Source organism: Puma concolor, chromosome A1, assembly GCF_028749965.1.
Source record: "Puma concolor isolate L17-30 chromosome A1, mPumCon1.1.hap2, whole genome shotgun sequence".
NCBI lineage: Eukaryota > Metazoa > Chordata > Mammalia > Carnivora > Felidae > Puma > Puma concolor.
Window position 1 is genome coordinate 37,329,857 of NC_141667.1, and position 27,906 is coordinate 37,357,762.

Below are 27,906 nucleotides of genomic sequence, written 5' to 3' on the forward strand. Positions count from 1 at the left end.
GTGACAGTGTGTTTTCAGAGGATATTTCTGAACATTAAGTATACTGCTAGTAAAATATTGTCAACCCAATTTGAATCAAAAGAACTGAATTCCATCAAGTAATTAAAAATGAGTTAAGTACTTAAGTCAAAATAACAGACTAGAATAAGTAAATTTAATTTGTCTGAAAGTAACTACTTTCGGTCTGTGTGTTTGGAAAAGAAAGTTGTCATGTTAAACAACTGAGAAATACAAATGGTGTCATAAAAAATAAAGACAAATCTTATGTAAACGATCAGATTTTTTAAAATTAGAAAGTCTTGTAGCTCCTGCTTTGCTGTATAAGTATCTGGCTACTAAAAGATCGTTTTGATTGTCTTTTAAACAAAGTTTTGTTTTAGGATAGTTTTAAATTTACAGAAAACTACAAAGATAGTGAGTTTCCACATACTTTACAACCCAGTTTCCCTTAGTTTTACATCTTATGGTAGTCATTCGTAATGAGTGATTATTAATAGAATATTAACTAAAGTCTATACTTTATTTAGTTGTCCCTATTTTTACCCAATGTCCTTTTTCTGTTCCAGTATCCTATCCAGGTTATCATATTACACTTCAGTTGTCATGTCTCAGTTCCTATGGGTGGTGACAGTTTCTTAGACAATTCTTGATGGTGATGACCTGACATTTTTAAGAAGATGGGTCAGGTATTTTGTAAAATATTCTCAAAACTGAGATTTGCATGACTAGACTGTGGTTATGGTTTCTTGGGTGGAAGAACACAGAAGACAGAGATCACATGATGTCAAGAGTACATCATAAGCAACATGATTTATCAATGCTAACTGAATGGGCCTTTACAGTACACTTCCTTGAGGGTTGTCTACACAAATTATTCAGAATTCTTTGATATGACATATTTGTTTCCTCTCCATTTATTTATTAATTCAGTTGTTTATTTACATCAATATGGATTCATGGATACTTATATTTTGCATTATAATTCAATACTCTTTTTTATTTAGTTGCTTAATTTGTTCCATCTTTGGCCATTGGGAGCTCTTTAGGTTATCTTTTCAAATTCCACCCAAGCATCCCTAGACATTAGTGTTTTTTTCAAGTAACACAATTCTTTACTTATATCAGCACCACAAATGGAGGGTTAGAGGTGATAGAGAAATGTGTGTGTCTTCAAATAAAGTTTTCTATAGCTACAATCAACTGATAACGCTTTCTAAAATAGCCCCTCAACAACCATCACAAACTTGACCTTATGCTCTCTACAAAAAAAGGCACAACAGAATCATTCTAGTGCTTTTACTTCATTTCTCACAATTTCAAGTATGACTATACATATTCCCCCTAATTTTTTCCCACTATTTGCTTTAACATTTTAAGTTAAAATGTTCTTTTAATGTTTAAAGCAAAATAATATTTTTCTATGATGAAACAACAAAGACATTTAAATAAATTAAAGTTTTTCAGGCATTGTATACTAAGCTTTCCATGAGACAGTTATGCTTTAAATTTTAATAATAAAATGCTAATTTTCAGGAGCATCTGGGTAGCTCAGTCAGGTAAGCTATTAACTCTTGATTTCAGCTCAGGTCATGATCTCACAGTTCATGAGAACAAATCCCACATAGGGCTTTGCACTGACAGTGCTGGGTCTGCTTGGGATTCTCTCTCCCTTTCTCTTTGCCCCTCCCCCACTTGAGCTGTCTCCCTCGCAGAATAAATATTTTTAAAAATGTTAATTTTTGTTGACTTGTAGTCTATACATATACACATATAATATACATATATACACATAAACTCTTTGGGTTAAATACACAAAAATTTGGGGGGCACCTGTGTGACTCAGCCAGTTGAATGTCCAACTTTGACTCAGGTCATGATCTCACAGTTTGTGAGTTTGACCCCCACCAAGCCTGCTTCAGATCCTCTGTCTCCCTCTCTGCCTCTCCTCCACTCTCTTAAAAATAAATAAAACATTTAAAAAAAAGTCAAAAAATTTTAAATATCTCCAATTAGAATTTAATCATTTAAAATTATTTTATGAGGAGTACTTAGAGGTCCATACATTTTAAGTGCCACAGAACTGTCTATGGAGGCAATTATTAAACTGTTTGATAAAAGGATAATGAATAAAAAGAGGGAAACACACATTCTCTAAAAAAAAAAAAAAAACATTTCTTCAGTGAATATCTTTTAACTACATAATTTATTTTTTATCATAATTTTACATTAAGCTTACATTATGAACTCTATAACAAAGTTTCATCATAATGAAATAGAAAACACATATTTTATCACTAAAAACAGAACTAACAGAAATGCATTTTAATTAGCTATGACTTAACTTTTCTGTTCTTTTCTATCTTCTGGAATCAATTTAACATTAAGTATATTTTTAGTCATGACATATAAATCAGGAAATGATGTTACAAACTGACAAGATTTTTCAATATCATGAAAACTGAATATTTTGTTAATATATTTTGAATATGGCTAAAAATAATTGTGGGATTTAAAATAAGAAAGTACAGAAGGAGTGCATTTTCCATAAAAGCTGCATGGATATAAAACCGCCTAACTATATATTGAATGTAGGTGGCACAAAACTTCAGAATTCCCAAGAAATTATTGCTACTTGAAAAATATACACAAGTGGCGACAGACTTTCCTGGAAAATATGATTCGATAATCATTCTGGAACTGTTACTCTCAGTACTACTCTGAATTTCATAAGCTCTGTCTTGGGAAAGACACTCTTCCACATACTTCCACTAATTTACAGCACCCGTCTAATACCAAGTCTGATACTAGCTTTGCTCCAGATTTAGATGTGTCAGGAAATCAACTTTTGTCCCTTAAAATATCTGAAGCCAGTCAAGCCCTCTATCTCACTTTATTAGCCACATTCTATCTATTACCTAGTCATTCAAACATCTCATGGCCGGTCCTTTCCCACACACACTGGGTCTCATGGCAGATCACCTAGAGGGCTCATTCTCTGGGCCACTGAGTCACCGGTGACCCTTCATTCCAACACATCCTCCCGCCAAACCCAATGTGGATAGAGGCTAGAACGTGAATGCTCTCTGGATACACAGAGATGCTGAATTGTTAGAGAAAAATTGCACAACCATGCCAAGCATGGCACTACAAATTTATGTTCTTCATCCTCAGCCCCATTTGTTATACTTGACCGTATCTTTTGACCTTTCCCCGGATCATCCCAAAGTATTAAATCAGCTACACCTTCAGGAAGAGCCAAATAGCCTAATATGATTAAGGGTCATCTCTGTACAGCTCCCATCACCCGCCTGCATTAAGTAATTTGCTCATTTCTTCCACTGTGAAATTTCTTTTCCATCATTAGATAGAAAAACATAAATTTAAAAAATAGGATAAAGTCACTTCAGCACGCATACACTTAAGTCTAACTATCATTAATAATAGTTGGTGCCAGATACTTTTCTGTTTAATGGGAAAGAGGCTCAGGAGCAAGAACAGAAAAATGCTGTAGGAAAGGCTGGTAAGCAGACCACAGATTATTCATACTTCGCAACTCTGCCCACATGCAGCCCAGTTACTCACTACTTGGATCAAGACAAACAGGGAGCTCTTCACTGCAGTTGTGCGTATGCTTATGCTTCCCTACTTCACATGACTTACAAAGTATGTGCGTGCATATGCGAGTATTCTGACATAGCTGGATTTTATACACACAAGATTTATTTCCAGAAGCTTTCTTTCTTTCTTTTTTAATATGAAATTTATTGTCAAATTGGTCCTTTCTCGAAGGATCACTTTATTTCAAATATTTACATCCTTTTATCACTTAGCTTTTCCAGTATGATCTCCTTTGTCATCATAAGTCATATTGTCTATGAGATCTTTAGGAAAACAACCAGTTTTTTTTTTAGTGTTTATTTTTTGAGAGAGAGAGAGAGAGAGAGAACGTGTGTGCACAAGCAGGAGAGGGGCAGAGAGGGAGGTGAGTATAGGGGATCCAAAGCGGGCTCTGTGCAGACAGCAGAGAGCCCAATGTAGGGCTTGAATTCATGAACTGTGAGATCATGACTTGAGTTGAAGTTGGTTGCTTAACTGACTGAGCCACCCAGGTGCCCCCAACCAGATTTTTAATATGTGTCTTATCATTACATAAAGAGTGACAGGAGTATAAATTGCTCTAGAAACATGCACACACATACAAGCAAATCTATACATACTTATATAGTTGTGGGTTTTTTTTTAACATTTATTTATTTTGAGAGAGAGAGAGAGAGAGCGCGCGCACGCACACATGCATGAGCAGAGGAGGGACAGAGGGAGAAGGAGAGAGAATCCCAAGTAGGCTCAGCCCTGTCAGTTCAGAGCCCCACTCTGGGCTGGATCTCACAAACCATTAGATTATGACCTGAGATGAAATCAAGAGTGGGGCACTTAACTGACTGAGCCACACAGGCACCCCATAGTTTTATCTGTTAATTAGATACATTATATCACATGCATTAGAAGTCATAAATAAAATAAAATAAAATAAAATAAAATAAAATAAAATAAAATAAAATAAAATAAAATAAAATACAAACTATAACTGTCCTGTATTTTGATTTGCATATTTCTCTACAGGGAAATCAGAATAAAAATTTTACCATGCTTAAAGTAAGATGTGTTTGGAGCATATCAGTCAGACTACTTAGGTAAATAGTAAGGAAGGGGACAAAACTAAAAGAGGCAGAAGACATAAATGCTCTGGGGAAAATTTGAGAAAACAGAGGAAAGAATAGAATGGCTAAAATAACCAGGCAATATATGCAGTCTCAAGATAATGGAATATAAATTATAAATAAATTCCAAGAGAATGCAAAGGAATGATCTTTTATGTGTCAAAAGATTTGTAGGAAATCTAAGCCTTGAATAGGGATATATTCAAATATAATCATGCCAGAGGAAAAATGGGCGAAGGTTGTGAAGATGCATTACAGAAAAAATAAATATGCAGTGTGATCCTTGAGACATACCTTTAACTATTTTTTATTTTAGTTATTAATTTTAACTATTTTTAACTATAATGTATCATCTGTCTATCTATCATCAGCCTATCTATCTTATTTATCCAACTAATAGTGGTAGGAAATCATTCAAACCGTTGTCAGCAGTTGCTTCTTTGAAGTGTCGAGTCAGGTTTTTCACTCTATCCTCCCCACATCTAAAACTACTAGTTTACCTCCCCAATTCCTATTTGTTTTTGAATTCTAAATTCAACTGTCACATTTTCATGGAGGTTTTTCCTAACCCCCTGGATTAGATTAAGCTCCTAGCTCTATCCTTCCATATATTACCCTGTGGTCTTCCTTTGTTAACAGTGATCATCTCTCATTAGTCATTTAATGCATGTCTTTTACCCAAGATTATAAACTCACAAGAAGGAGGAGTGATGTCTGCCTTTTTCAGTGCTCTATCCTGGGTCTAGCTTAGTGTCTGACACATACTAAGTGATTAGTAAATCAGTATTGAATTGAATTGCATAGCTGTGAAGTTTCGGAGAATTTCTCAGAGCCCTGCCTCTTGAATTCCATTACAAATTGTCTGGCTCTGGTTTATTACCTCTGGTTTAACTCTGTAAACTCCAGTACTGTTTTTCTGCTTAACTGCAAAGTATAGGTAACTAAAGTTGTCTATTTAGCTTTTAATTTTGGTTTCATTCTTAGACATATCAAATAGTTGAAGAAACATGCTAAAGTAGAGACACATGAAAGAAGAATGCATGTTTAAAAAAAAGGCAAAATGTAGTAGGAACAATTAGGTGTTGGTTTGAAGAAAGAAGGGGAACCACACTAGAAGCCAATGGATGGATCACAAAAGAAAAATAAGAGAGGAAATGAACTTGAGCCTTGGTACTGATGATGAAGAGGTGACAGATTTAGGAGACATTTAGGAGGCAGGATAAGTCAGTCATGGTGAGTGTGGTGTGGTGTGTGTGCGTATGGCTGTGTGCGTGAGTGTGTGTGTACATGCCCTTGTGCACATCTATGCATCACAGGTTGAATGCCAGGTAAGAACAAGTAGAAACCTAAAATAATAATGAGATTTAAGGTTAAGTATCATCATTAATCACCCAATCCTTGAGGAAACATAAGCTGGAGAGCACATTTGGCCATCAGATCAAAGGTGACACAGTGCACCAAAGGGGTCGTTGGATATGTTATGCTGATGCTAAGGAATATGGCCCGGGCCAGAAGAGGCAATGATACTTCAAGATATGGTAATGGATGACATTTCCCAAGGAGAAAATGTACAGTGAGGAGAGACAAGACCTTGAAGACTTTGAGAACCAATAACATTTAACCAATAATCAGAGCAGTGAAGGGTCAGAAAAGTCAAAAAGGAGTGTCAAACGCCATTAATGGTTCAAATTAAAATCTGAAGAGTGTTTACTAGATTTAGAAACAAGGAGATTAAATGACATTTATAAGATTTATTGTTTGGCTGGTTTGTTGTTTGTTTTCTGTTTTGGGGGTGTTTTCCCCCAGGATTCTGCTCAAATGGAAAGCCAGGTAATGCAGGGTTTAGGAGTAATGCTAAGCAAGGGAGAGAGAGTGGATATAAATTCCTCTTTTCGAAAGTCTGTAAAGGTAAAAAGTGAATTATGAAAGCATCAAAATAACAGAGAGCCAAAGGTTTAATTTTGTGTTAAAGTGTTTTGAGCATGCTTCTTATAGAAAAAGAATTTAAATTGACCTAAGTTAGAGAGGGTAAATAATAAAATACAGTGTTGAAATATCCATTATTATACGAAATTCTGATTTTGAAGACTGGAACATCGCTTACCTCACTTTTTCAAGAATTTTAAATTAACTCTATTTTTAAACAAATAAATTGCAGCAGGATTTTCCTTAATTCTTCAGTTAAATCTCTGTTTTTGTTTTTGTTTCATTCTGTTTGGGATTTAGTTTCTTCAGATTATTTCTATAGCTTCACAGTCCCAATAAGGAAAGGTGGGTTATGAAATAATTGTTTTGGGGTGCAGTGATTCCATTAAGTGGAATATCTTGGTATCAGACCTCAAGAAACCAGAAGGAATGATCTCAGAGGTACAACAGGACTGTAGTTTTAGGGAAATTTCTTGACCATCTGCCACATAAAACTTTACACATTGTTTCCTGCCTTTCCTAGCTTCCTGTTTTTTTTCCAGTAGATTCAAAGTCTAATAACAACTCTCTTAAATTTTCTCAAGCAATTATTATTCAAATGAACTCCAATTTATAAGCTATCTAATATACAATATTTATATGGCTGTAGATGCAACCTAATGGCAAACATAGACCTTTTTTGTGTAATAGCTATATCTTTCTTCAATAATATTTGTAGCTAAAGTTTTACAGCTTCTTTCTATTCCCATACACCTCCTGATGCCTTCATTATGAGTTTGGCTCTTCATTGCTATTTTCATTTGAATAGTCTGTTCATTTGGTACATAAGCACTATCATTTAAAAGAATACAAAACATAATGAAAGAAAATTGAAAGTATTTTTAGGAAATAGAATTTTTTTTACTAGTTCTTATGTTTTCTGGAGTACTAAACTTAAGTAGAGCAAAAAAAAAAAAGTCATCATAGTTTTATTTCTGTTTTAGTTGCCTGCTTGGGTAAGGATATTTCAATTCTCAAGATTTACCCTTAACTCTTAATGTAAAATATTTAGCTTTTTATAAAAAGAAGCAAGCATTTGGAATAATTGTGTTTTTACACATAGAATGCAATCCCACATGGCGAACTAGAAGTGAGCTTTCAGAAAAATGCAGCCAATATTTCGCTAATGGGGCACCATTTCCCATTCAAGACTATCACCTAAATAACTAAGATTCTTATAGTCAGGAAAAGAATATATAAATTCTAACACTACATTTTTTAAAAAGCCAGAGAAAAAGACTGAGTCAACTAGGTCAGGAAATGACTAAATTCCTCTGAGACAAGTGCTTGAGATCCTGGGCTCTGAGCCAGATCCCTGGGTTCAAATCCAAGCTTCTCTACTTAGAAGCTGTCTGACCACCTATCCACTCCATAATCTGGTTTTCTAGAATGTAATATGACACAATTAATAAATGTTGTAGGGTTGCTCAAAGGATTCAGTAAGATAATAAAGACACTTAAAACAGTGTCTGGCACTTAGTTAGAATTTAGCAGATAATCCTGCATTTTGACTCTTTGTATTTGTAGAATAAACCACTGGCTATTTCTTGTCCTTTGCATGACCAGTGAAAACATTTCAATGGTAATTATTTCCCCCACTAAGTTAATGTAAAAGTAACTGTGATAGAAAATGTTTAAAATCTTGATTTATTGTGGACATTTAAGTCAACATAATAGCATGCCTTTCAAAGAAACAATGGACACTATTTCCAGGCACACAGACTGCATATTTTGTGAACTTCATTCAAACTCAGATAAAGTAAAACCACCTTACATCTAGTTATTGAAGATGAAAAGAATTTGAGGCTGTGGGAGTGATCACCTTGTTTAAATACTTGATAAGAGAAAGAATATAAAACTACAAAAATATGTATTTTTTTAAAAAAGTCACAGTTAGTGACATTATGTTTCTAAGAAGGAATTTTATTTTCAAATATCATTAGCTTCCAAATATCACCTTACATGGTTGTATTTCCTAGTCATTAAATGTTTACAGCAATGTGCTTGTGGTATCTGTCGCACTGATTTAAAAATACATTTTGATCATTACTATCTCTTGCTGTTTGCCTGCAGTGAGCTCTCACATAATTAGGGCTGAATACACTGCACTTTTAAAATTAAACCAAGCCTCTGGGAAAGAATCATGGAAATAGATGGTTAAAGGACACCCAGGCAATTAACAAGCATGATAAAGTTAAAAATTGAAGATAGGAAAGTAGGTTAAGAGCTTTTCTCTCTCTTTCCAACATGATGTGTTGATACAGAAGGAACATAGATTTATTTTACATAGAAAAGGGATATAGAGGCAGTCCACATTTTAGTCAATAGGTAATCCCTTTGCTATTTTCTAATGGATTTTTCTACCTTTTAAGCACACAATTCCAAAATAATTCTTGACTTGACTGACTTTTACAACAAGCCTGAAAACTTTATGCTTTTTAGAATCATAACAGGGTAACAATAGACTAATAAAGATTTAAAGGTTAAAAATCTGAGATAATCTCAGCAAATAGTTCTTTTTAACAAAAAAAAAATTACATGCAAAAGTGTTGACTACTTGTGATGGTTTGCAACAAAACTCTCAGAAATAAATAGTAAAAAATTATAAAATGTAGCTAATAATTAAATTTTATAGAATTAATGCATCATGATTTTCTCTGGTGGCATATCATTTTGCACAATTTCCCTATTGGCATTCTTTCCCTCCATTAAAGTCAATCCTCATGTGCCTGTCTTCTTTACTAGACAGAAAGTCTCTGAAAGACTGTTACTCTTTAGTTTCATTTTTTTTTTTATATCTAAAGCACCTAATACTCACTGAAAACATACTCAGCATTCAGTAAATACTTACTGAATGAGTGAATTCATGAGTACAATCCTATGTCTTTTAGATAAACCACTATTACTTATTTGTACTTATATATTAATCACTTAAGAGGATAATAGAAGCTGAAAGGAGAATGTAATATTTGTTAAATATTGGTTATGTGTCAAGCATCTTTCACATATTTTATTTTCACTACATCCTTAAGGCAACAGAGAGCATTTTCCCAAATTTTACAGACTAGCTTCAAAGAGATTAAACACCTCCTCCAATCAAGTCAAAAGAGTTAAGGTTCTGACATTTCGGAGCTTATGTCTGGGTCATTTTCCCACCATAAGGTTGCATTATCTTGTGTTGCCTTAACATTATTAGGGTTTTGCTGCAAACACAAATCAGATCTATAAGTAAAACAGAAAGATAAATAGGAATACTACATTTTTTTTCATTATAGCCTGATCTTTCTTTTTGAAAATTAATGCCTCTTCTCCTTTTTTCCTTATTGTTATTGTAAAACAGATACAGAAAATAATGACTTATTATAATCAAACATCCTTGAAATCACCACCCAAAACAAGAGGGAGAACTTTATCACCACTCCCCCAGGAAGCCCTTCCCTGTGTACAATCCCAATCACAACCCCCTCGTACCCTCTGAAATAACAGTTCTGCTGGCTTTCATAGTAATTGCTTCCTTGAATTTCTTAATATAGTTTCATCACAATTATGCATCCCTAAATTGCACAGTTTGGTCTGTGTCAAACCTCCACTTTCCCTTCCATCCCATTCTTGTCTTTACTATCTGTCTGCTGAAGAAACTGGGTGACAGGCCCATCAATTCCCCAACACTGGATTTTGCTGATTACATGTACAAGTTCAGCATGTTCCTCTGACCTTTGTATTTCCCGAAGTTTGGCACCTGGACCCAGAGGTCATATGAGATTCAGATTCCATTCCATTGGCAAAACTACACGTGGTGTATGTTCTTTTATCAAGAAAATGCAAAATCTAGTTTTGCTCTTTTTTGTTATTGATGGCCAGTGATGCTCAACCTCTAGATGCATTAATTGAATGAGGATGGTAAAATGGCAGTTGTCTAATAATATCCTTACTTTTTCATCTATTAACTTTAACAATTTTATGAAGATACTCTTTTCCTCCTCTACTATTTGGTTACATATTGGTTCAGATAATAAAGGAAAGCAAGATAAATGCTTGATTTCTTCCCTTTTATTTACCCAAATTTCGAGGTAAGGAATTAAGTCTCTATTAAGTTTCAGAGGTTAAGCATGTTTTGTATCATTATGAACTCAAACATCTGCTGAGTTTGAATCTGTTGAAATTCTCACCCTTTTTGAAGCTCATCTTGGCTTTTTCAAGTTGACTCCTGATTCTTTTTTATATTACCCTAGTAGTCTTTGATAATTCCCTTACTATCTGGTATGTCAAGTTGTTCCAGGCCCTTAATATGTACTTCCTGCCCCAGACGTGGGATCAGCCATCTTTTCTCTTGAAATTACTGCAGAGCTTTTGCTATTGGATTGTGTGAATCCCACCCCAGTTTTGGCTGTATCTCCAACAAATACCTGTTGGGTATGGGGGAGGTCTGCCTATTCTCTGGTTTATCAGATGACCTTGATTCTCATTACTTCCTTCTTTCAACCTACATGGAAGTTCAAAAAAAAGGTCTTGCAAAAAAAAAGGTCTTGTCCCAGTCTGTTATTTTTTAAGTTCATGGGGATAATTTTGCTATAAATGTTATTCATGTGTTTTGTTTGTGCTATCTATCTGCTCTATTTTTATGCACAAAAACTAAGCTACCACTATCTTCTAAGACTCAAGTTTCCTTTCATTTTAAAAATTATGTCAACTTCAATTTTCTCGTATCAAGATCTATGGTATCCTTTCCATTAACATTACACAGGGATCAATTTAACCGTGCTGATTCAGAAAATTTTGCATTGGATTTTTTTTAAGTTTGATGAACACAGTAAAAGAACCTACTTACCACAGAGCCAAAGTTCAAAATTAATCCTCTTTCAAAACACAGACTCAATATTTTATTAATTATACCTATAGAGACAGTTCTAATTTCCAATCCTTGCACAACAGGACTTGACACGTGTACTCTTATACAAAGGCAACAAAACTGGGTAAAAGAAAAAAATAAAAACATGATACATAAAAAAAAGTAGTGTCATTCTTTTTTTTTTTTTTTTAATTTTTTTTTTCAACGTTTTTATTTATTTTTGGGACAGAGAGAGACAGAGCATGAACGGGGGAGGGGCAGAGAGAGAGGGAGACACAGAATCCGAAACAGGCTCCAGGCTCCGAGCCATCAGCCCAGAGCCTGACGCGGGGCTCGAACTCACGGACCGCGAGATCGTGACCTGGCTGAAGCCGGACGCTTAACCGACTGCGCCACCCAGGCGCCCCAGTAGTGTCATTCTTAATGTCATTGCCCAAAGAGATATATTTTCAGCTCTATTTTGATGAAAATAGCATTGATTCCAAAGGCAATGACATTTAAATAGCATTTATGGGGCTGTAAAACAAGAGTCATCCCAAAATATCCACAAAATATATTCCCAATTTTTTAAACTACATAAAAACACACATTACAATACACAGAATTAATGAAAGTATGGATGCATATTATTTTAAATAGCTTCAACCTTTATTTCTCAGTATATGTTTCTTTGTGTTAGGTTGGCCTATCTGCACTACATTAAAGTATTTCTTTTTTTTTTTTCCTGTAGGAAATGTAGGGAAAAGTCCAGCTCGTTGAAAATTGTGTATAAAAACTAGGATTGAGCGTAATGTTGCTAAGATTTCTTCATTCACTCATATTCATCGAATGCCTAATTTGTGCCATACATGGATCTAGCCTTAGAAATACAGTACTTTATATTAGGGTTTATATTTAAGCCCCTTAGTGAGGCTTAATTATAGATTAGGAAAGATAATAATCAAATTAGAGAAACAAAAAATTTAGTATAATAAATCGTAATAACTTCTATGAAGAAAAGACAGGGCAGAGATATGGGGAATAACTGATAAGCAGGGGTTTCAGACAGGGTTGAAATTTTACTCAGGTTGTATCTGTTTGTATCTTTCTCCTATCTGTTTGTATCTTTCTCCCTAAGTATTGTAGGGATCATCCTATTTGCAAAACATGTCACAATTTTTCTGCCAGATAATTTACTAGTCTATACATTTTCAAGAACTTTTTATAAGGGTCAAATAGACCTTCAGAAAGCCTGCAACAATTTACACAGTCTCTAGAGTATTATGTTGGGAAGCTCTGCCCGTGGCAACAGGATTAAATAATTCACTAATACTTTTCTAGGTATTCTGATTTCAGTTGTTTTTATCTTTTGTAAGTTTACAATTATTTGGATTTCATTTTACTGAAAACTGAGGAGAATGGATTTTACTCAACTGTTTTAGTTGATTAATACTACTTATCGTATCATTTATCCTTTAATATATGGATTTGAATTTTTTTCAAATATCAAATTCAGGTAGATTATATTTTTGGCTCTTATAGCTGGTGATTCTTTTTATATTATATATCCTCAATCATGGTTGTTAATATGTAGAAAACTTACTGATATATTTTAAAATATTTACCTTACCATCAGCCACCCTATGAACTTTACAGTTAGCTTGATCATCTCTCAGTTGATTCGATCAGATGTTTTGTTTTGTTTTTTAGTTTATTTATTTCTTTTGAGAGAGTGAGTGAGTGAGTGAGTGAGGGGAGGGGCAGAGAGACAGGGAGAGATTCCCAAGCCGGTTCTGCTTTGTCAGTGCAGAGCCTGACATGCGACTCAAACCTGTGAACCATGAGATCATGACCTGAGCTGAAACAAAAAGTTGGACGCTTAACTGACTGAGCCACCCAGGCATCCCTCAATCAGCTTTTCAAAGCAGGTAAACATCATCTACAAAAAATCATCTAGTGTCCTCTCATCCCAACTGTTTCTCGCTATCACTTTGTGCACTGACTTTATTGCACTGACTGACCCATCAAGAACAAGCATCTATTCAATCCCTGCTGACCATGTATGTAGCCTCAGAACTAAGCTGTTTGGCTGACAGGGAATTCTCTGCCCCTTGAGACAAATCTTCCTAGCCTCAGTTCTAATTCTTCAATGGCTTGTCCAAACGAAACTCTGTCTCTAGCTATCTTCTACCCATTGTTTTTAGTATCATATTTCTGTGTAAAAATATTAGATAGTTCAGGAAGTCTTAAGCTGGAGGCCAAAAATAAATGCGCTTGCAGGGAACCACAAACCTCTTGAAATCACAGATAAAATTTTGTGAATATATGCACTTTTCTAGGACAGAGGATCCACAGCTTTCATTTGATTCTTAAAGTATTCTATGAGCCTGACAACCTGACAGTCACTAATGGACAGGCATGAATGATTAGCTTAACCAATAATTACAGCTTACAGAATCCCTGGGTTATTTATATTGTTCAGTACAGATACAACCATAACTAGGCAGTTTCAGCATGTACCTCTGCCGTTTTATAAACCAAAAAAATACATCTGAATCCAAGACTGTCTCTAAACTTCAACCTAATTCACTTACATGATTATTCAAAACAACTACCCAATTTATTGCTCAGAACAAATAACCTTTCTAAAAATAATCATTTAAATGATGAATAACTTCTCTATAGAAAAAATAAGGAGTACTCATTTTCCCTGTGAGTACCACCAATATAACACTCAACATTCATTTTCTCAGCTCCTACTCACATCTCTCAACTAAGGTTGCATAATTTTTAATAAGGTATATTATCTTTAAAAAAAACAAGGCTAACACATTCTGCAAGGGTAATAAGTGACATCTGCTCAAAAACGATGTAAAAAAAGACATTAAAATCATCCTTTTAAATTTGCAATCTTTCTTGTATTTCCAAATAACCATTTTTCATAGACTATTAAATTTGACAATAAAAAAAGGAAAGAATTTAGCAAGTTATGAATCATTTTGTTTGGCTCCTATATAACGTTTAACTGATTTGAAATAAGATACCAAATGGTTTAACTATGCCATTTCCTCACGAAAATAAAGATGAACAGGAAGGAGTACATGCAACTCAATGCCGTTAGAATTTTCCCTAAAAGCTATTCTAAATGTTCAGTATGATAGCATTCTATACCAACTTTGAAGATAATAATGGTGTGTCTGCAAAGTTTTACAGATAGAGGATGCATTAGAAGTTTTCCAGTGCTAATTGCCTCATGAGTGAAGCTATTTCATATAGCACACACAAAACCTACCATTGTACATCAGGGTTTCTGCCGCCGAGACTTAACAAGATAAAAAGAAATCAGAACAGCCTAATGCTTCTATGGCCCTGTCTTCACAGACACATTTGCTTTAAAGAATTCTGAAGATTGTCAAGTATGTGCGAAGAGAGTATTTTCTTTTCTCAAATAGTTCACACTCCTTAATTCCGTTTCAAATTTACTTTCATGATAATAGCTAACAATTACATAGCATTAAGTGCAGAGCATAATTTCTAAGCACCGTGTATCTAGACACTATAAAAATATTTATATCAACATAAAATATGTATCGCTCCAACAACCTGATAAGATACATATGTTATTTTCCTCATTTTATAATTGAAAAAACTAAAACCCAGTATTTTGGAGACTGCTACAGTATCATTTAGCTTACAGTATTTTTCCCACTTCTTCATATGTAAATTTCTCTTTGAACAATTTTTGTATTGTCTTCTGACCCAGCTTCTGTGTGGAGACCCTTTGTGGGGTCTTCTCCTTCCCTGATGCTGAGCATTCTGCGAGTTTCTCAGAAAAGACATTTCACTTCCTGCTATCTGGAAACTTTTGTTTAAAATGTCCCTGTTAATTCCATATGTCCCTTTTCACACTTGTTCTCATTTTGAAACTGTTTTTTATAGATTTTGACCTGATGAGTTATCCTTTATTTTATTCATTACATGTTCTGTTCTTTCTTCTTTTTGCCCTAATTCTGAGAGGTTTCCTAGACTTCATGTGCCAACTTCTTACATGTGAGCACTTTTTGAAAAAATTTTTCTGGATACTCTTTTCACAGCATATTGTTCTTGTTGTCTTACATAAAATATCTTCCTGAAGACATAATTTATAGACTATTTTTAATAATGTAATTTCCCTTAACCCCAAATGCCTCTCTGTTCTCTGGACTTTCTTTTGCTCTTTGACTTAGTCTCTCTCTTTTATGATGGAGACTTTTCTCAGAAGACTCATAATGTTTTGCTTACATATCATATTAGATGATAGAATACCAACATATAATTACAGTCTCTATGTACATATGTAAGGCTTTTTGAAAAATCGTTAGATAACGAACAAGAATTTTTACTGGAAGATCTTGAAATGTCTCCCATTGGATATAGTTTTCTTGTGTCCTGCTTGGGGAGAATTGGCCTGACTCCAAACATTCTAATGTTAAGACTGAAAGTTCTGTATTCACTAGAAAGTGAATTTCAGCCTGGCTTTCCTGGTAACTGCTTCTTAACTGGTACCTCATGTCCTAAGCACCTCTGGGGCTCAGTGGTGAAGAATCCTGGAAGTAAAATATAATTTCTCCATTAGCTTTCGTATTTTCCAAAATGTTTTTGAGATCTCTTGTTCTCTGTTTTCTCCTCTTTCTTCTATTTATCTATCTGTGTGTCTTCTCATATTATTTTGGAATGGTTTCAAGAGGTAGGAAGAATAAATGATTAGGTTTCATCCATAATGTTTCCTTGCAGGTTAGGAGAATTACTTATACTAGCAGCCTTGCTTCCTTTTAGGTTGGAGTGACAGAATTAAGATTCAGAAGAGCTGAATTCCTGGCCCAGTTCTTACTATCTATGTCACCATGTTCATGCTACTTAATGTTCCTGCAGTTTCATTTAGTCATCTGCACGCTGGGCAGGGAAATGTAATGGTTGTGACATGTCCTTGCAGGTGGCAGTGGAGAGTGGATGCTAGGAGTTGCTTTAGGGAAAGGAAGAGCTTTCTTTATCTGGATTTACTAATTGTAAGATTAAATGTGTGCACATCCTGGTTGCAGACTAATTAGTTGTCTATTCATTCAATAACATTTGTTAAAAGTCTGTATGCTGACCCAGTGATTTCAATTCTAAGATAAATGAAAATACATCTCCTCACAAGAAACTGTACAAGAATGTTCACATCAGCAGTATTCACAGTGGCTGAAAGGTAGAAACAATGCAGATGTGCATCAACTGATGAATGGATAAACAAATCTGGTATAGCCATACAACAGAACAGTCTTCCGCAAAAGAGAAAGTGCTGAAACATGCTACAGCATGGATGAGACTTGAAAATATGCTAAGTGAAAGAAGCCAATAACAAAAGACTACACATTATATCATCTCATTGACATGAAATGTCCAGAAAAAAACAATCTCTGGAGGCAGAAAGTAGATTGCTGACTGCTTACAGCAATGGGGGCAGGAAGGAAGGGGAGAGAGAAATGAGTGCTAATAGGTAGGGGTTCCTACTTGGAGTGATACAATTTTCTAAAACTGGTTTGGGTAATGGCTGTACAACTCTGTGAACATACTAGAAAAAATTCAATCATATACTTTAAATGAGTGAATTATACTGTAACTGAATTATAGCTCAAAAAGCTGTTAAAAATAAAGCATCTGAGAAAATTGAAGCAGGAAAACAATCTCTTATGTGTACTTTAATGGCATTAGAAATACAAAATTGAGTAATATAGATGAGGTCATGGAATTTAAATTCTAGTGGAGGGACATAAATAAAATAAATGTAACTATAAATTCCAATGAAAGAAGAGACCCAGATAGAAAACTAAATGGGGGGGGGGTGAAAGCTGAGGGTGATCATAATGATTAAATGAAAATCCAAATGACAAGGAGAAACTAGGTGTGATGCAAAATGACAGAAAGTAAAAAGAGAATTTTAGACATCAAAACCTCTGTGGCGGGGAGAACTCAGCTTACTGTAGGGGCTGAAAATTTACCCAGGTGTCCAGAAAATAGTGAGGGAGTAAGTTGTGGGTGAGGAGGTTGCATAGATAAACTGAAACTATTCAAGATCTTGTAGCTCATCTTGTAGCTCAAATGTACTGTAAGAGAAATGGGAAGCCTCTAAAGGGTTTTAAGCGGCATGATATTATTAGACATTAAGTAATGTTATTTGCTTTTCAAGATCACTCTTGCTACTCTATGACAAATATAGTTTTGACTTTCTGTCCTAAAACTACTTGTGCACATCTAAACAGAAATCTCAGCAACACTGATAAACCTATGTCACTCACAATTTTAAAAAGTGCCCCTGGGTGCCTAGGTGGCTCAGTCAGAGGAGCATCTGACTCTTGATCTCCACTAAGGTCATGATTTCACAGTTCGTGGGATCGAATCCTGTATCAGGCTCTGCGCTGACAGCACAGAGCCTGCTTGAAATTCTCTCTCTCTCTCTCTCTCTCTCTCTCTCTCTGCCCTTCCCTGCTCACATGCTCGCTCACTCCTCTCTCTCGCTCTCAAAATAAATAAACATTTTTGTTTAAAAAAAAGTGTCTCAACCAGTGGCAATGTTAATTGGTAAAGTCAATATGTATAGAATCTCTAAAATGTTCACAGTCAGTAATTCCATTCCCTGGACTGTCCAAAATATAATGAAGAGTAATATATAAAGATGTTCACTGCAGCACTATTTAACCTGAAAGTACAAAATCTGTAAATAGTTGCTAATTCTGTATATGTGTAATTAGCCTGACTTCTTTAGAATTGTAGCTAATGTCTTAAAAATAAAAACAGGTCTACATAAATAAGATGGTCCAATTATAAATCCAGGACATGTATAATTTTGCTACTTTGCTTTAACCAAGTGGTCAGTTACTATGTGAAATGGCTGAAGATTATTATGGGGAAATTAACTATTAAACTTGAAAAGGGCCATGACATCCATTTTTGTCACTCAAACTTGGGTGAAAGTGTCAGGTAAACGTTCAACTAAAAAATAATCAACATCGGGGCGCCTGGGTGGCTCAGTCGGTTAAGCATCCGACTTCGGCTCAGGTCACGATCTCACGGTCCATGAGTTCGAGCCCCGCGTCGGGCTCTGGGCTGATGGCTCAGAGCCTGGACCCTGCTTCCGATTCTGTGTCTCCTCTCTCTGCCCCTCCCCCATTCATGCTCTGTCTCTCTCTGTCTCAAAAATAAATAAAAACGTTAAAAAAAATTTAAAAAAAATCAACATCAATATATATGCTGTGTGCATACAATCGTGTACAGAGGTCCCTTGAATAGTTTCATTCCACATGCACAATGCACATACACACACACACACACACACACACCACAGAGAATTAATAGCATCAGAATGGTTTCTTTTGCAATAACGCAGATAATACCAGGATGCACCAGGGAGCATCACCATATTCCCTTGATTTTTTTTTTTTTTTGAAAAAAAATAATGGTAAGTTGTGTATCAAGATGCCTTCACAAAGAAATTTATTTGTAGAAGAAAAGTATTCAGTCTAAGTAAAAACAGTCTTTTTTCCTAGTATATGCAGATTTTTTCTTCATTATCACCACCTCTGCTGCCTAACTCATAGTTTGTTACTTCTTTGTACAAAATGATAAAACGAAAATTTTTCACACACTCTGAAAACGTTCAGCACTCTTCATTGTGGTGCTATGGTTTGCCATAATTTGTATTTTAATTATAAGAAACTATATTTGAAAGTCCTTACCCTTAACCCATTACTTACTTGTCTCTAAGTAATGAAGTGAATTATCTGCTAAAGAAAAGAATTACACTTAGAATGGCAAAATGTTCACATAAGCATCACATCAGATATATTTTGCCTGCCTCTTACTCACTTTGGGATATAGGTTCATTGAATAATGAATAATGCAGAATTACAAATACTACTTAAATTGCTTTTTGGTGTTGGTGTTGCTTCAGTTTGTGGTTTTTGACCAAGTAGATATAGCTTAATTAGATTTTGTTAAATAAGCTTTTGATAATGAGTAATGTATTATTCTAATGCATTTAAAATTCTTGCATTACTCATCAACATTCAAGTTCATAAATACAAGTCAACATAATTAAATGTGAATTGGTAAAAATGCATCTGCCCAAAGATTCTCAATTTATAATAAGTCCCAAAAGTAGGTTTAAAGGGAAAGTTGCTCAGAAAAAAAAAAATGCAAAACATCTTGTAACATTTTAATAGTATAATGTCACACTAATATCTATCAAATGCAATTAAATAGTGAAACATCAAATAAAATTTAAAGTTTTGCAACTTAAATGGATACTAAGAAAAAGTAATGGAATAAATTCATACTTCCAAATCATTTCACTTTAATTGGGCCTAACAGTTGGAAGAGTCACTAGGAAAAACTTAATTGAATTTATAAGATATAAAAAGTTTCACCCAACAGAGAAAATAAATAAATTCTTATGGTTAATTTTGGCTGTGTTGATATGGAAAACAAATAAAAGGAGCATTGCTGGGAGCGTACAGATTGCATTTAGCACAAAGATAACATAACAGTAGGCTAATTAGTCCTTAAACCCCTGAAGGTTGAATTGTTTTTTCCTGAGAAGCTCCTAGAAACAAAGGCCTGTCTCTGACTTACTGTGTAATATGGGCGAAGCCTCCCTTCACTAATGAACATATCAGTGACCTCTGACATCACTATTATTGTGGCTGCAACACGAAGCAGAGATGGAAGGCCAGAAATGGCAATAGCTTCAGGGAGTGACTCCCGTCTCTAGGGTCCTTGTGCACTTACGACACAATAAGCTTTTCGTGCAGTTGTTCACACTAATTGATGAAAAGTAGTGGAAGAAATAACAAGCCAAGATATAAAATCTCCTCCCTTACCAGAGGCAAGATGTTGGCCGACAATATATATGAAATGGGAACATTATCTATAAAAGAGCCCTATATATAAGTGTGACCCAGGAAAATAATGTCAGAATCCCTGAAATGGCAAATAGTCTGGGGATAAATTCTTCCAAGGTAAATTACTCAGATAATAAAAACCACCCAGAAAAGTCCTCTATTCCTTCAATCCATTTGAATGATTATGTCATAACTATAGATTAGCTGTGAAAGCACAATGGTAGGCCAGAGTCACCTTTTTATTAAATAAATAAAAAATAAAATTTTAGCTAATAAACATATAATCACTGTTAGTAATCTCAAGAAAAATCACATTTAACCTCCTAATTAGATATTTCTTTTTGTGTGTGTGGTACACATGAAACTCAGCAAGACTGAGACTGTGTCCTTACTACACAAAGACCAGTATAATTTTACTTTTTTCTTTTTGGTTTTTTTAAGCTTATTTATTTATTTTGAGAGCAAGAGAGAAAGAGAGAGAAGATGCATGTACAAGTGGGGGAGGGGCAGAGAGAGGGGGAAGAGAGAATTTTTTTTTAAAGATAATTTATTGTCAAATTGGCTCCCATACAACACCAAGTGCTCATCCCAATAAGTGCCCTCTTCAATGCCCATCACCCACTTTCCCCTCTCCCCCACCCCCCATCAACCCTCAGTTTGTTCTCTGTATTTTAAGAGTCTCTTATGGTGGAAGAGAGAATTTCAAGCAGGCTCCACACTGTCAGCACAGAGCCTGATGCAGGGCTCAAAATCACAAATGGCGAGATCATGACCTGAGCCAAGATCAAGAGTCGGCCGCCACTTAACTGATTAAGTCAGCCAGGTGTTCCTACTTTTACTTTTTCAGTAACTATATTTTCCCTAGTTTGGATGATTACATACCATGGTATAGACAAAAACATAAGATTTTTTTTTTTTTTTTTTTTTACTAAACTCTCTAGCTCCCACCCAGTTATTTCTAAAAACAAACAAACAAAGAGAAAAAAAAAACAAGTCTTACAAGACTAAAATCAAAGGCTATGTTCCTTCTGGAGGCTCTAGGGGAGAATCCACTCCTTGCCGTTTCCGCTTTTAGACACTGAATGCACTCTTTGACTCCTGGGACATCACTGTGATCTCTGCTTCCATCATCACATCTCCCTTTCTGCCACCTGGTTATTTCTAACAGTTTTGGTAGTATTTGACTCTTCTTTAGTCCCTGAAGGCTTCTAACATCATCCTCTCCTGAGAAAGAAGGGAAATACAGAGCCTCTGCCCTACTTACACCGGAGATAGGAGAAAACTACATGCCAGACACAGCAATAGCTCTCTTGGGCAGGTGAGAGAAGCACCTAGTTAGCTCTGCGGGAGTCTCAGTGGGAGCAAAGCCCAGGAAGTGGAAAAGGCCTTGGCTCAGAAGTCATCCTAAAAAGGGACACTGGATCACCAGCACAGTGGTAAAGTCCTGACCTACCCCGGAGTGGCAGACTCCCCTACATTCAGCAGGATGGGACTGACCAAAGAGCAGAATGAGTAAACTTTCTTGGCCATGCAAAAGCTTATGAAAGTATCAAGTTAAAAAAGAAAAAAAAAAACAACTTTATTTCAGTATCTCCCACCCCTCCATGGAAACTGATTCTTAAGTATCACTTTCTCAGTCGCTGAATTATTACTGAACATCAGTTTGGCATTGTAGGAATCATAGCGAAGCCCTGCCCTTAAAGTGTCTTCTTCAGGAAAGAGCCTAAGGTGAACAGATCATAACCATAACATTTCTACTATGTTAGAGATTTTTCCCATATTTCTTGTCCTTTAGGAAAAAAAGTACTGCCAGAGTTTTGTCTTTCTTATTTCTGCTTTTTCCGTTACATTATCCTGACATGTTATATAGGTTTTGAGAAATCTTATTGATACCATATAAAAATGTTAATGAAATAATAATAAGATTTAAATGTCTTGACATAGGCAAATAAGTATTTACATCATTACTTCCTTAGTTTTTTGTTTTGGAAAAACATATATTGTAATTGCGAGTTTTAAAATCTATCTTTTTCAGATACCTTCCAGTTAGAAACGTAAACCTAGTAATTGTTTAATTTGTGTCTGACATTTCCTTTTGTCCAGTTATGCAAGAGAAAATCCAGTATTGCAAACTACTCCACACTGGATTTTGTTTAGAGTATTACCTCACTTTTTAATCATTTCTCATTTATTTGAAGTGCATGGTAAAAGTTAACCATCATCTGATCTCAATTTATTTCTTAGTCACTTTTTTTGTTGTTTGATATTTGTCTCAGATGATTCACTTGAGAAAATGTGGAGAATCTTTAATTTCATGAATTTCATTCATTCAAAAGATTCTGGCACACTATTCCAATTCCTGAAAGGTGGCCCTATGTTTTTATTCAGTAGGAGATAAAAGTTTAATTATGTACCATGTGCCACATTTTGAAAAGTGTAGTCTCTTTTTACATTGTTCAAGAAATAAAAGTAAAAGTAATCAAAAGGGATCACTCAATTCAGGTAAAATAAATAAAGTGTAGCATTTTATTTGCATGTGAACAGTGAACCACATATATTACTGGAAACGCCATGCTTACTTTTGTTATTAAGGCTGAAGCCTGTTTCCTTGTAAAGTTTTTCTCATGAAAGAAAAAAAAAGGGTACTAGGTTGCAACATATTTCCACTGAGGATTGAGGGAGAGATAGTTTTCTACATTTGATTCTAACCTTTAAAATTTTAAAGAACATGACAGTCTAATGTGCCTTAAAACAAGGTCATTTATAAGTCTGCTTATCTTCCTGAGGGAGGAAACGTGGCAGTTTATTTAGATCCTTTTCAACGTAAACATTCTTACAATCCAACTCTTAATTTGCTATAGACTATAAATGTCGTTACATTCTATAAGTCCTCCTTTGGACTTTCTTACATGTTTTGGTAAATAAGAACCTTAAAATGATACACTTCCTAAAAGCCATTCACTCTATGCATAAATAATAGATGCTACTGATTTCTGAGACAATATATAAAATTCAAAGAAGGTGAAGACGTTCACTCCCAGGCTTAGTGCGGCAGGAGTTTGGGTTTTCCAAAGCTAATGTCATTCAGAACTGTGGACAGCTCCTGCGGAGGCATGGAGTCGATGGCAATTTCCCTTAAACATAACTCAAAGTAACGCTGCTTTTTATCGCTATCTTTGATTGCTGTTTAATAGACGCCTATTAAATCGGCTTAATTTGCACATATACTCTTTTTCACTGATTCTTTTTCTTTTTCGAATGAATTCATTTAGAAAGAAAGAAAGAAAGAAAGAAAGAAAGAAAGAAAGAAAGAAAGAAAGAAAAGAAAAGGCAAGCCACCCTGAGTTTTAGAATTTAAATGGAAAACCCAACCTTATTCGGAAGCTGCAGCGTGTGCGCACGTTAATAAGAGGATCTACTTCACGACCTTCATTTGATAATCTCTAAACATGCTTATAACCGAATACATACTTGGGCGACAAATAAGATCGGGAAACGTCTTAATTTTAATTCTCCGAAGCAGTTTCCCTGGCGGACAGCGTTCCTCCTGCCCTAGTTCCCGGGCGGGGAAGTGGGAAAGAGACTTCCGAAACAGACTTGTAGTCAAGGTCAAGAAAGGGTGTCTCTCAGTCTCAGGGAGGGGGCTCTGGAAACGCCCCCTGTCTGTTTCTGGAACTCGAAGCTTCCTGCCCCGCTGCTGCCCAAGCTGGCAGCGCCTGCCCGGCTGAAATCTCAAGTCAGGGGCTATCCAAGCGCAAATTGCCCTTCCTGAGCCTGCCAGCCACTATTCTGAAGAAATGCATTGAGGATGCCCAGTGCCTATAAGCAGATGAAAAACAGATTAACATTCCCCAGGGGTGAGAGCGGCTGGAACAGCTAGGACTTGTGAGTCACTGTCTCCGCTTGCCCCATCCTCTCCTCAAGCCCAGGAGCGCCTTCTTCCCCTTTGGGAAAGGCGGGGGGCAGCGCGAGGATGGGTGTCACCCCAAAGACGACTTTCTGGCCGCTTCCTTACACTCTCAGCTCCGAAGTAAAAGTTTTTTTGTTTTTTGGTTTTTTGTTTTGTTGTTGTTGTTGTCGTTTTTTGGCACAACTTAGCATCCTCCCATTTGGGGGGGGTCACATCTTCCCCGATGTATCCCCAAAGTTCACAAGGCAAAGGAGGCGATACCTCCCAGGGATTCCCGGGCAACAGGAGCTCCTCATCCCACCCCCTCCTCGGCGGAAACTAGTTGAAGAGTGGAGCCCGAGCAGCCGGAGTGGAAGCCGCCGGCAGCGCCACCCCCCTCCCGCCCCGCAACCCCTCCCTCCGAGTCCCCGGGCGCCCCCTCCCAGGTGCGGGGACGCGTGTTGGAGGGCGCGCCCGGAAGGGAGGGTGGGGCGGCGGCAGGGAGTCCTCACCTGAAATCGCTGTAAGGGTGGATAATCCAGAAGCCTGCAGTTTTAACCCTTTCCTGCTCCTTTTCCACCGCCTTCTGGCTCCCAAACATGCGGAGGGAGAATTTGTTGACCCCGGGCTGCAGCATGGAGGTGAACTGCCTCTGCATGAAGCCGTACTGCCGCCGGGGGCCCTCGGCGTCCTCGAAGCCCCCGGCCGACTCCTCGCCGCCGCCGCCGCCGCCGTCCACCTTGAAGCACACCGAGTTGCCGTGCTCCTTCGCGCCGGCCCCGCCGCCCCCCGGCGGGGTGCCCAGGCGCTTGTCGGCCGCGGCCGACCCCGCGCCCGTCGCGGGCGCCTTGGCGGGGAAGACGCTGTTGCCATCGTCCCGGCTGTTGGACGAGGAGTTGGGTTTGCCGCCTCCTTCCATGCCCGGGGGACGCGGCCGGCGACGGCGCGGGCTCCAGACCCGCCGGCCGCCCGGCGCCGGGGGGCACGAAGCCGATGGGGCAGGGGCCCGAGCTGGCTGCCGGCGAGCCCGGCTGCCCGTCGCGGCGGCGGCGGCGGCGGCGGCGGCTTCTGCTTCCCGCCCGCGCCGCTGCTCCCTGCGCGCCTCGCTCCCGCCGCCGCCGCTGCCCTCAGTGGCTGCGCTCCCGGTTCCGCCGCGGCTGGTGCTGAGGCTGAGGCTGCCCGAGCGAGGCGAGGCTCCGCTCAGCCCTCGCGCGCCAGCGCCTCCCCTCGGCTGCCCTCTGCTGGCCGGAAAGGCTCTCTCCCCGCCCGCACAGCGCGCACTCTCCCTGCACTCTTGCTCCACTTCTGCCCAGCGTGACATTGAACTCGAGAGCCCTCCGAGGCATTTATTTGTACATGTTGTGAGAGAGTCGGTGTATGTTTGCACGTAAGAGGAGAGAGAGAGGCAGAGAGGCAGAGAAAGACTGAGCTAGCGGATTATGTTCGTCCGAAAGAAATAAACACCCTGAAACTCACTGAGGCATTGTCACATTGTCTGAACGCCTGTTTGAATGATGTTACAGATTGGGAAAGGGAGAGAGCTTGGCTCTGCATGCAGAAAATTCATGTGTAAAGCTAGATGTACATACGAAAGTAAGATTCGACATCGGATAATAAATTTCATGAGTAAAAGGGAAGTTGTGTGTATGTGTGTGTGTGTGTGCGTGTGTGTTTCGGAAGGAAGCAGACACCGAAAGGGACCAGGTCTGGGTAACCAGGAGCAATCAGCTGCTTAGGGCTGTGATGAAGATGTGGCACCAAGGGACAGACAGCTGACCTCCTTACACTTATCCTTGTTTATTCTCTCAGAGCTCCTTAAGCAGGGGATGGGATTTCTTTCTTCCCAAGGCCACAACACATCAACACACATGCGAGCAAGTCTTCCAGCTGCTAACACTGAGAAAAAAAAAATGTGTTAGGGAAAACTCGCCAGAGCTGACCTATCTTTTTAGATAAGTTATGTAATCAATAAAACACACTAAGAGGCATGCATGTTGGTCAGAGTTCACCTACACCTCACCAGGAAGCCAAGATGTCTTGGAATTTAGGCAGAATGTAATCACCATTTCAGATGAGGGAAAGTATTCTCAAGTGAGACCTAAAAGGTGCTACTGATGCTGAAGAAAGCATTCTGAGATTCCTCCTGTCCCCCTCAGCGTCTCCCAAACACACCAGATCAGCTAAAGGAAGCAAGATGTGCTGCCAAACTCGTCCATCACTCAGCAGGGCAGCCCCAGAGTCTGAAGAGCTTCAAGACTCCCAAATGTGCCAAAACATCTGTTCCAGATACAAGGACTGCCTTCCTGCCCACGGCCTCTTTAAAGGAAATCCTGCCCTGCCAAGAGTCTCTGATCTAACGGGTTCCCGTCAGCCACAGCCACATTTTAGGGGAAGAAAGGGGGGCACCTCCAGGAGGGAATCTATGCACCGGGTCACCCCATGGCCTAGCATGAAAAAATGAATGGGGTCAATCAAGGTGCTTTCCTGAAAAACCAAGCAGCAGTGAAGCCAATTAACAAGGATAAAGACAAAAGAAGACAACTGGATGCCCTCATGAGGGGTTAACAACCCGAGAAAGGAAGCAGAGAAGAGAGAAAAAAGTCGAAAGAAGCACAACCAAGAAGCTAGTAGTCCTCTGTTCTAATTGTGTAAGATAACCCCTACCATTCTACTTCCCATAGTCTATGCTAAATCTCCTTTTTCAGCGAGCTCCATCCTGACTCAGACACCATCTGTTTTCAACTAATCAAAAACCAGAGCCCTAAGAAATAAGTATAGGTGGCCAAACTTCAATGGTAAAAAATAGGGGAAATATGAACAATGTAGTGCTCTCAACTAGCGAAGTGGGGACTTTGGAAATCCAAGGGGTTATATGAGGATACCAGGTGCCAAGGACAGAAGGAAGCCAAAGGGATGGATAAAAACAAACACTGCCTAAAGCACAGTTCTTCCTAAGAAAGGCCCGATTACTCAGGCAGCTTTTCTTTATTAGACTAAAGATGTTCTCTACTCTTCTCCCATTCTGCATGCTTCTCCAATCACTCTATTTTCAGTCATGGGTATGACAATGTATATTTTAACATAAATTTTAAATTTTATAATAATTTAAAAATATACCATCTAAAATGTTATGCTAACTGAGTTTAAGTCAGTTTCTCTTTTCTTCTAGCCAATCCTTTTATTTGTTCTATTTCAACTTAATCTTAATCATGACCAGGCAGTTATTTTAGTCAGAATTCTTCTCAGTTTCAGTGTCTGTTCTAAATTAATATGACAGAATTACTTAACATGTTTCCAAAATACAACAAAGAAATGTCTAAAGCAGGGTCACAAGTCATTGCTCCAGGTACAGCTTTGAGGCCATTTGTCATTCATTTAAAATCTCAAAAAACTATACTATTTTTTAAATTTTGAGAATGTGTACATTAGATTCGCTAATTAACTCAGAGTTGTCACCGAAAGGGGCTCCTGGGTGGCTCAGTCAGTTAATTAAGCGTCCAACGCTTGATTTCGACTCAGGCCATGATATCATGGTCATGAGATCAAGCCCCATGTCGGGCTCTGTGCTGGGAGTGGAGCCTGCAGGAG

At 37.5% G+C, this 27,906-nt stretch overlaps 1 protein-coding gene across 1 annotated transcript in view; it reads right to left on the bottom strand.

Annotated features, from left to right (window-relative positions):
* HCN1 (hyperpolarization activated cyclic nucleotide gated potassium channel 1) overlaps positions 1 to 25,277 on the bottom strand; it is a 393,972-nt gene extending 368,695 nt beyond the window's left edge. Inside the window, exon 1 of the mRNA XM_086678519.1 lies at positions 24,831 to 25,277. Within this exon, the coding sequence (XP_086534645.1) occupies positions 24,831 to 25,237 (407 nt within the window). The 5' untranslated portion in view covers positions 25,238 to 25,277. The remainder of the gene's footprint in view (positions 1 to 24,830) is intronic.
* Positions 25,278 to 27,906: the final 2,629 nt, after the last annotated feature.